Consider the following 10,266-nt stretch of genomic DNA (forward strand, 5'->3'; position numbering starts at 1 on the left):
TGGACACAATTTGATTTTGCATTCTAGAACGCATTAGACCGAACAATCATCATTGCTGCTCTGTACAGGCCCGCAAATGATCCCGGCCCACAAATGACCCCCAGAAAAGCACACGGCAGGCCTGCAAATGATCCCGTAACAATTAATGGAATGGAACGCGGATTGAAGTGCTCAACTCTATGCTACATAAAAAGAAACACATTCTTTCTGTAAAATAATTTTAAATGGACGGAATGAAAATACTTTAAAAAGAGAAAGAAACATGTAAAAAATGGCATTTGTGTTTCCAAAAAGGTGAAAATATCAGAAAATATCTCTTGTTAGAAAGTCGACATTGATATTCAAAAAACTAACAATGATTATAAATAAAGAGATAAAGAAGTTCAAGCAAGCCCCGTGCAAACTGCGCCAGCACCTGCCAGCATTGCTGTCGAATTCTTGCTCGACTGGAGTTTGAACGTTTCCAGAAAGCTAATGTATGGCTAAGCAAATGTTTAGAGCTTTTTAAATCTACTTAGAGATAAATTTAACAATATCAGCAACTCTAAATGGTAAACGGTGAAATAAAAGTGTTTTATTATCGGATTTTAGCACAGATCATGTTTAAATTCCTTCAAATGCGACTGTCTGCACTTCCTCAGAAATGTATACTGCTCCACACAATTTAGAGTGAGCATTGTGATGAAGCATATGTCCTCAGCAATCCTCCCTGACTAACGTATGCGCGTGTTCTTGCGAAAACAAACAAAATCGTGTTGAATCATTCGAACCTAAAGGTACGAAAGGCTGACTTCAGTCGCTGTTTTGACTAAGCATTAAAACCATGCTGTAAAAAAGATGACAGATTTGTTTGATGAGGGAGTCATAAAGAAAATTATAGCCTCAAGTTTGGTCTAGTTTTCTTGTAGCATTCGCCAAAATGTGATAGTTCACCAAGGCTGGTTTAGCCGCGCGGTACTGGAACTAGTCTTGCGTTTTTCGGCACTGCTGCTTATTACAGGTTAGGCAGTTGCAATGAGAGATGGGAACCCAGTCCCTGAAGATAGGCCGAGCTTTGCATTACTGTTTGTTTCCCATAATACCCCAAGAGTGGGGGATTTTTTCGTGAAGAAAAAATAAGAAATAAAAAGAGTTGATAAAGTTAAGCATGTGTTGTTACTTTTGAATTTTATTCACACATAAATATTTCCACACGTATTGTAAAGCATGCACACAAGTAAGTATGAAAATGTTAACAAATAGCTATTAATAACCTTAGCCTCTTATCGCCCGATTTCCCACCATTTCTGTTGCAATGCAACTACTATTTGGAAATATAAGACGTTATCCTTAATAATCCTCGACCTTGTCCCATGTTAAATTTTGTAGCTGCAAAACCGAGCTTTTACCCTGGATCTAGCAAGTCCAGCAATTGCTTATACAGCAGCAACTGGCAAATTAGGCTTTCTCGATCTCCAGGAGTTTCTTGACGCCATTGTACATGTCCTGCACGCACTGCACCTCGGACAAGCCCAGCCTTCTCTTGTTACTGATGTCAAACACACCTGCGTCCTCTCCAGTGGATACCGAATGTTCTCCGTGAATACCACGTGCCTGGATGTGGAATTCATCGCATATCTTCTGGAAGTCGGGATGCTCGCTTGCCTTAGGGATCTTGACGTGAACACTAGCGCGCATGCCTGTACCGAGGTTGGTGGGGCAGCCCGAGAGATAACCGTGTGTTTCCTTGTGTGCAAATCCGAGCTGTTTGTCGATCTCGTTAACAGCGCGGCAGAGCCTACTGAAGACAGAGCCGATGTCACTGCCCATCTCCATGCTGATGATACGTAGCTGATCCTCCTCGTTCACCCAGACCAGGAAAGTCTTGTCGTTGTTGTGGAAGATTCCTCTACCTGAAAAATTGAATACAAAAATGTATAGCTGAGGAGTTCGATGCAGCAAAATCTGTAAAGCATTGGTAAATCTCAGGACGGACAGCTGGTCATATACCTTTTCAACAAACTTGCATATTTAAACATTTTTTCTACATCCTAACCATTGCTGTAAAACTTTAATAGTCAGAGTTTACTGTACTCGGGTGGATCTAGGGAATGTGGATTGAAATTTGCAATACCCGTTTTTGGCAAAGTTCTTGTGAATTTATTTTGACTAGCAAATAGCCATCCGAGGATCTGCTGCCTCATAAGTTATAATAGCCGATCCGCTTTCTTCCACTCTAAGCTGTTACCTTCAGGCCACATCTTGTTGACTCCGGCAGCCTCCAGGAAGCGATCACCCTTCTTGAAGAGGAAATGGTCATCCACCAGCTGCTGCCTGGTGGCCTCGTCCATACCACTGAGTGGGTAGTACTTTCCTGCCAGGTCACCGGTCAGAGAGTTCAGTACTCCAACCACCTTACTCTCTACATCAACACGCTCTTTCCTGGTTAATCCAGGCGTCAGTGCATACCCCTTTAAATTCCTGGCCACTCGGATGCGTGTCGAGCGAATGAATGCTCCTTCAGCATCGAGATTAGGGGCGTCAACCTTCTCTGGGTCCATGTCTGATTTGTGGTTTTCCTCGAGCTTGTAGGGAGCATGGTAATCCTCGATGATCTTGTCGAAGAGTTCCCCGAATACTTCATAGCATTCCTCGTCAGCAGCATACACGCCCGTGCCAGAGTCCAGGTTGACGACGCCAGAGTTGATGCAATCGTAAAGACCCGCCCCACGTGATGTCTTCTTCTCCTTCAAGGAATTGAACACGTCTTCTGTCAAGTACTTTTTCAAGAGAGACTTCACCTCCGGCTTTTTAAGGTCTTCGGGAAAGTTTAAATGTGCCTCCCTAGAAACAAGGGATGCAAAATTGCTTATTTCAATTCAAAATTAAGTTACTTTAAAACAACTTATGTACACCGTCTTCTTCAGGGCATACATCTGCCCTGAAGAAGTCTTATTAAAGACGAAAATTTGGTAGAGTAGAATACCAGTTTTGGTGTACCGTTTTTGTCTTAAATATACACTTAATATTTCAACAATATTCTACGACATAATATAACAAACAGCGAAAGCAGAAGACTTACTCGATCGCAGCTCTCTCAATCTCCAAAAGTTTCTTGACGCCATTGTACATGTCCTGCACACATTGCACCTCGGACAAGCCCAGCCTTCTCTTGTTACTAATGTCAAACACACCTGCATCTGCTCCAGTAGATACCGAGTGTTCTCCATGGATGCCACGTGCCTGGATGTGGAACTCATCGCAGATCTTTTGGAAGTCGGGATGAGCACTAGCATGGGGGATCTTGACGTGAACACTAGCGCGCATGCCCGTGCCGAGGTTAGTAGGACAAGATGAGAGATAACCATGCTCCTCTGTGTGTTGGAATCCGAGTTGTTTATCAATCTCGTTCACTGCCGTGCAGAGCCTCTTGAACACAGAGCCGATGTCACTGCCCATCTCCATGCTGATGATACGTAGCTGATCCTCCTCGTTCACCCAGACCAGGAAGGTCTTGTCGTTGTTGTGGAAGATACCACGTCCTTCTGGCCAGAGCTTGTTCACTCCGGCGGCCTCAAGAAAGCGATCACCTGAATGACGGAAAACAAATTGAGAATTCTTCATAGCAAAATCGTTGTTCTTTTTTCGGTCCACGGTCGGCTTTTTCCCCCGCAAATTAGCTATAAAAAATACCTGCATGCATCGTCTTATCGAAACGTTTATCTTTATGACGTTCTGTCAATGTTCGCAAAGCTATTACATCTTTTTCAAACTCCGTTGTCTTGAAAATGGAAAATGGTAATTGCGAAATAGCAGTGCTGCTGCCATCCGAATGTACTATAGGACTCGTCATATTTTTACTGAATGCAGGAAAATGTGAATAACTCGTGCGATTAGCTGTTTAATTATCTTTCTTCTCAGGGATGATTATACACTGCGATAACTTAGTTATTCGCTATTTGCACTGACAACGTTTTTTTAAAGGTGTATACAAACGGACCATATAAACACATAATATAATCATCTCACCTTTTTTGAATAAAAAGTGATCGTTGACAAGTTGCTGTCTCGTTTCTTCCGTCATGCCGTCCAGCGGGTGGTATTTGCCAGCCAAGTCACCCGTTAGGGATTCAAATACATTTTTAACCTTGACGAACCGAAAAGAAAGGAAAAGATTTTATAACAAATAGTCGCGTGAATATTGATTCCAAGCAACGTGCAGTTAGAAACAGATACAAGGTGAGTAAAGCAAACACAAGTAGCATAGACCGCATAATGGTCCTATCATTCACACCACACACTAGTACACTGCGGTCTGACTGTTTTATTAGCACGCCTGATTAGAACTAGTAAGTATGAACGTACGTGCGTTGCCCCAGGACAAACAGACTCCCAACTTAACCTATGTTTTGTCCCCGGGCAGGATTCTTTGGCTAGAAAAGGTGGCAAGGCGTGACACTTACCTTTTCCTCTATCTCCAGGCGTGCTTTCTTAGAAAGGGCTGGGGTCAGGGCATAGCCCTTCAGGTTACGGGCCACACGGATGCGAGTTGACCTGATAAAAGAGCCCTCAGGGTCCAAGTCTGGGGCCTCGACCTTCTCGGGGTTCATATCACTAGTGTGCTTCTGCTCCAGTTTGTAAGGAGCGTGATAGTCTTCGATGATCTTGTCAAAAAGAGGTGCAAACAGCTTATAGCTCTCTTCATCTCCTGCGATTTACAAACAACAATAAGTTACTATAATTTGTCAGCACAATTACTATAACACCCATAACATTATGTACCCTTAAGCCACAACCATCACTATTATTACTCTCACTACTCCACCATCACCGAGATTAAATTAACAACAATCATGGTAACCTCATCCTACTCACTATAATCAACTCCATTACAATTATCACAAATACAACAAAGTCTCATCACCAAATGGTTAGTATGAACCGTCATCATTGGACTGATCATGTGTGAATGAGTCTGATATCAGCTAGGCATTTACACACTCAATTCATTTTAACTATGCCTGTCCTTCTTATAATCAATACTTTAAACAACTTATGCCATACCCCTGTTTGATACAAAATGCTTGCATGACCTACCTGCATAAATGCCAGTGCCAGAGTCCAGGTTCTCGACTCCTGAGTTTATGCAGTCACTCAAAGTGACACCTAGCTCAGTTTTCTTGTCCTTGAGCTCGTTAAACATCTCTTCCGTCAGGTACTTCTTCATCAGGGACTTCACCTCAGGTTTCTTTAGAACTTCAGGGAACACATTCCTTTTTGCTCTAAGGAAAAGAGATCGCATTCAGAAGATGTAAAGTATAACTGAGTTCGCAACAGGTAAATACTTACTCAACTGCGGCTTTCTCAATCTCCAGAAGTTTCTTGACGCCATTGTACATGTCTTGCACGCACTGCACCTCGGACAAGCCCAGCCTTCTCTTGTTACTGATGTCAAACACACCTGCATCTGCTCCAGTAGATACCGAATGTTCTCCATGGATGCCACGTGCCTGGATGTGGAACTCATCGCAGATCTTCTGGAAGTCGGGATGAGCACTAGCATGGGGGATCTTGACGTGGACACTAGCGCGCATGCCCGTGCCGAGGTTAGTGGGACAAGATGAGAGATACCCATGTCCTGGTAATTGCTGGAAACCAAGCTTATTATCAAGCTCATTGACTGCCGTGCAAAGCCTTCTGAAAACAGACCCAATGTCACTGCCCATCTCCATGCTGATGATACGTAGCTGATCCTCCTCGTTCACCCAGACCAGGAAGGTCTTGTCATTGTTGTGGAAGATGCCACGCCCCTCTGGCCACTCTCTGTTGACACCAGCTGCTTCCAGGAAGCGATCGCCCTTCTTGAAGAGGAAATGGTCATCCACCAGCTGCTGCCTGGTGGCCTCGTCCATACCACTGAGTGGGTAGTACTTTCCTTTAAGGTCCCCCTCAAGCGACTCTAGAACATCTTTTATCTGTAAGAAGGTAAAAGTCCACAGATTAATTCTAGCTTCCATCCTGAAATCGAAAAAAACAATTATTACAAAATAGAAATACTTATTTCTGGTTTCTTATCATCGCGTTTGACAAAGAAAAGAACTTCTCTTCAACCTTTTTTGGGGTGTTAATTTTTTTGGGACCCTCAAATTATATGGATAGACTAACCTTGCTTTCTAGCTCAATCCTCTTGTCCTGTTCTAGAGCTGGGGTCAATCGGTAGCCCTTAAGATTCCTGGCAACCCGGATTCTTGTTGAGCGAATGAAGTCATTATCAGGATCAAGATTTGGTGCATCCACTGCCTCTGGGTTCATATCAGATTTGTGTCCATCTGAGAGTTTATACGGGGCATGGTAGTCCTCAATAATCTTATCGAGCAGAGGGGCAAAGAGTTGATAACACTCTTCATCGGCAACATACACTCCAGTGCCTGAGTCCAGATTTACTACCCCAGATTTAATGCAGTCCCATAATGTTACTCCACTGGATGATTTCTTTTCTTTTAACTCCTCAAAAAGTTCCTTTGTCAGGTATTTTCTCAAGAGACAGTTTGGATTGGCCTTGGAGCTTTGCAGAATATCAGGGTATTTGTTTTCTTTGCAACACCTAAAAAACAAAAATCTTAATTATCAAATATTGTTATAAGCAGTATAAGTAAAATGTTCTTTATCACATAAATGAGAGCCATTCAAAATATGTATATACTTAATGCATACCTTTCAACCTCTGAAAATCTCTAGGGGGAGGGGTGGGGCATATTCATTTTTTGGGGTAAGGGTGGGTATACAATTGCGGGCTTTTGACATATAAAAATATTTCAAACAAAAACCCACTTATAGAACTCACAAGGGTGTTAGATAAATTGCGCTCAAAAGGGAATTATTGTTTTGATTATTCTCATAGAAAATAGGCGAAATGTCGACTTTCAATGGAATAATTTTTCAGAAAATTTTTTTGCTAAAAATAGGGAGATCTGGTGCTCAACGTGGCCTAATTGCCTAATGCAGGAGTGTTAACAGGTATGTTAATGAATCTTGATAACATTGTAAAAATTAAAATTCCCACCTTTCTGCCTCCATAGCTGGGTCAGATGATGCACTGAAAAAAATGTTACATGTTAGAAATAGCCATTTTTGTTCTCCACATGATTATTCTTTTAAGTTATAATAAAATGTTTCTTCAAGGAGCAATCAAAGTATAATATTCGAAAGATTCTCGTGTCATTAAACATTAATAACCTGAAAAAGCTTATTATTAAAATATTCCTAACCTGGAACAAAATGATTACTCTGTATTTCTGTTTTAATACACAAGCACGATCAATCTAATCGCCAAAGAGATAGAAAAAGGTGGCTTTTACTTAAACTGCATGTAAAACTAACCTCTAAAACTTCGATACCGATATGTATGTAGGTAGGACTGGAAAATGATCGTGAGGAACTGGTAACTACTAGATGCAAATTAAAAGAGAGAACTTAGCTGAAGCTGATAACGGTATACTGAAGTCTTTTATAGCGGATAAATCGTAATTGCATTTCTAAACCACTAATTTCAATGATATTAAAATATATACGATAAGAAATCTTAAATATCACAGATGGACATTCTCAAATATAATATTCTGTAGTTATATTATAAAAATTTCAGCATTTTCCCCGTCAAAAGATCAATCTCTAAAACAACATTCAAACATTCTAGAATAACATTTCACACGAAAACAGTAATTGGTTAAATCAGTCATTTGAAACTAAAAACAATAGCTATGCTAGCGTTTCAACGATAAAATTACAGTTAAATGTGTTTAACTGAGATTGGATTAATTTATCTTCTCGTCTTAGTTGACTCCGTGCGCCCCATGTTGTGACAACACACTGTTGGTAGCTAAGCGACTAATGCAAGGTCCAGCCAGTGTCTACCAAACAAACAAAAACTATACAAAAAAATAACATTTCAAACCCAGTAACTAAAGTATAACATGGGTTAACTGGTACATAATGTAATGTTTTCCTAGAAGATCACTCCAAAAGGTTTTTGGCAGCGCTGACCAATATACAAATGCATAAATCATGTGTGAATAAATCGAATACGAAATACGTATAAAATATCTGTTGTTCCCATAATACGCAAGACAGCCAACTCCATAGAAAACAGGTATATGGATGAATTTTCGGGCTTCCCGGGAAAGGTCAACAAGAGAACGACAAATTCAGAGAGGTAGCTAGGATACATGCACCCATGGCCGACAGTTATAATTTGATTCCCCTGTGTTTTGTGATGGACACACGCACACTGGTAAACTAATAAGCCCATCAATTCCTTCCTATCTGCCTGCTCTACAGGCCTACCTTCGTTTGTCCGGATATACAAACAATATGAACTTTTATTTGGGATAGGGACAAAGTGACATGTTCTAGCGTGTGCGCTGAAACGACCCTTGTGAAAAACACGGGACAATTTGTGCAGATTATCCACCCACCTAGCTCATATGCCCCAACACCACTAACATTTTATCTACATGACCCGATCAAATACCTCTTCGACTTTGAGCCTCGCTTACTAGGGAAAAGCCCCATCTTGTGTAGGATTTCCCGTGCAAGCGTAGTCCTTTTAGAATCTCGAGTAAGGACCGTGCCGCAAACGTGCCTCGTTGCAGTACGCAGTATGTAATGAATTTACAGGCCGTCCAAGCTACCGCGCCGCATTTGCAATTTGAACTCAGAAAGCGTGACCTACCAAGTGTTTACCCTGAGGAATTTTATCAAGTAAAACTTATTTGGAAAAAATATATATACATTTCCAGCTCATCAGTACAGTTCTCTAACGCTAGTGGTTAAGCTTTTAAAACGTCCTTTTATGTGTTCAAGTGAAAGTAACATAAGCTTTTAAATATCGATAACTGTACGTTATTGGCTGAGTGTGCGAGTCTGGAGATTTGAATAATTTTGCCATCAGAATTTGGGTTTCACCACATTGATCAATTTTTCATAGGAAATTATATACAAAAACACGAGGAAATCTGGGTATTATTGATATACTATAAATTTCTAGTGCTTACACGGGCATTTTTGCGTCAAGGTTGAATTTTTTGTACACAGGTTTCAGAGACGTGTGAATTGCCTTTATGCTAATGTTCTGCCGGGTTTGTTAATAATTTCACCCTTCTTTTTCTGTCCACAAATTCAAGTATTTAGAAATAGGAAAAACGCGTTATAGTTATTGGTAAAAGCACAGCTGCGGAAAAAAATACTCGTTTTTAGCGGTTGCGTCGAAAATTGCCGGCAAGAAAAAGTAACAAGCGTAAATTCACATTGCCGGCTGGAAATGACAAGCTAATAAGAAGTATTCAATTCTTGGATCTTACCTGGAGAACACAGACTTGCCTGCCTCCGTGAGAAGGTAGAGAGTGGACTGCATTTTAGTAGTATCGGCGAGGGACTTTGGAATTCTCGTCGTCGTAAACCTCGGTCGTTGCTTCGGCGTTCGTACGACGCTACACTCGTGCTGTGTCGTCATTCACAATAGCAATTGTTATTTAGCCAATCGAAGTTGTCAAATAAATACTATTTGTGTATGGTAAAGAGTGATCTCTCAGGTATCCGACAGTTATTCCTTTTTACAGTCAATCTAAGCATAAAATAGACATTCTTTTTTCAACAGCCACCTCACACTTGATAGGCCACAATGACAGCATAATATGATAGATATAGAGTATATAGGCACCAAGTATTCGGTATCTGACAGGCCTCGAAACACCGAAAAATGAGACAAGCCAAAACCTCAACAACAACAAAAAATAAAAAGAAAAAAAATATTCAACAAGCAAACTATGGTAAAACGAAACGGAGAAATTCGAAAGAAAACTATGAGCGTGGCCACGAAAAAATATTAAACAGAAAAGAATCTGCTACTTCTCTGTCAAACATCAAATGGTCTGCCCCTTTTACGCAAGTACGTGACGAGTGAGTGCTAATAAAAAAAGCATGAGTGCTGATAGAAAAGCATGAACCATCATTCATCGGGTAATCACATTACAATTCCAATTATCAAACAAAAATATTTCTTTTTAAGTCTGATGCTTTCTATAATGAGAGTGAAATTGTGTTATTATCTTCCTATTGATTCCTTGGGTATTATGCTTTTTTTACATTAAAATTTAAAGACCATTGTAAAAATATTTTCAGCCTTAAAATACTCCACAAGTAAGAACGGCACAGCCTCAACTGAAAATAAGACGTTCTTATAAAAGAAATAGCGTAGTCCCCACGATAGATCAACACGACAATTTTGTC

The 10,266-nt window shown here is 40.6% G+C and overlaps 1 protein-coding gene across 3 annotated transcripts; it reads right to left on the reverse strand.

The window, feature by feature from the left end:
- Positions 1-1,150: 1,150 nt before the first annotated feature.
- On the reverse strand, positions 1,151-9,490 carry LOC5505577 (arginine kinase). 3 transcript variants are annotated; one of them, XM_001626287.3, is made up of 10 exons: positions 9,339-9,490; positions 7,043-7,075; positions 6,145-6,583; positions 5,329-5,954; positions 5,077-5,261; positions 4,443-4,687; positions 4,009-4,126; positions 3,062-3,569; positions 2,228-2,823; positions 1,151-1,892 (listed from the first exon to the last, which is right to left on the reverse strand). In XM_001626287.3, exons 1-10 carry the CDS (start codon positions 9,488-9,490, stop codon positions 1,438-1,440), a joined length of 3,357 nt encoding a protein of 1,118 aa, XP_001626337.3. In that variant the 3' UTR covers positions 1,151-1,437. The 3 variants fall into 3 exon arrangements, with proteins under 3 accessions (XP_001626337.3, XP_032229792.2, XP_048585072.1); XM_032373901.2 differs by lacking the exon at positions 9,339-9,490 and adding an exon at positions 8,510-8,742; XM_048729115.1 differs by lacking the exon at positions 9,339-9,490 and adding an exon at positions 7,360-7,502.
- Between the last annotated feature and the right edge of the window lie 776 nt (positions 9,491-10,266).

The sequence above is a fragment of the Nematostella vectensis genome, chromosome 6 (genome assembly GCF_932526225.1).
Source record: "Nematostella vectensis chromosome 6, jaNemVect1.1, whole genome shotgun sequence".
Taxonomy (NCBI): Eukaryota; Metazoa; Cnidaria; class Anthozoa; order Actiniaria; family Edwardsiidae; genus Nematostella; species Nematostella vectensis.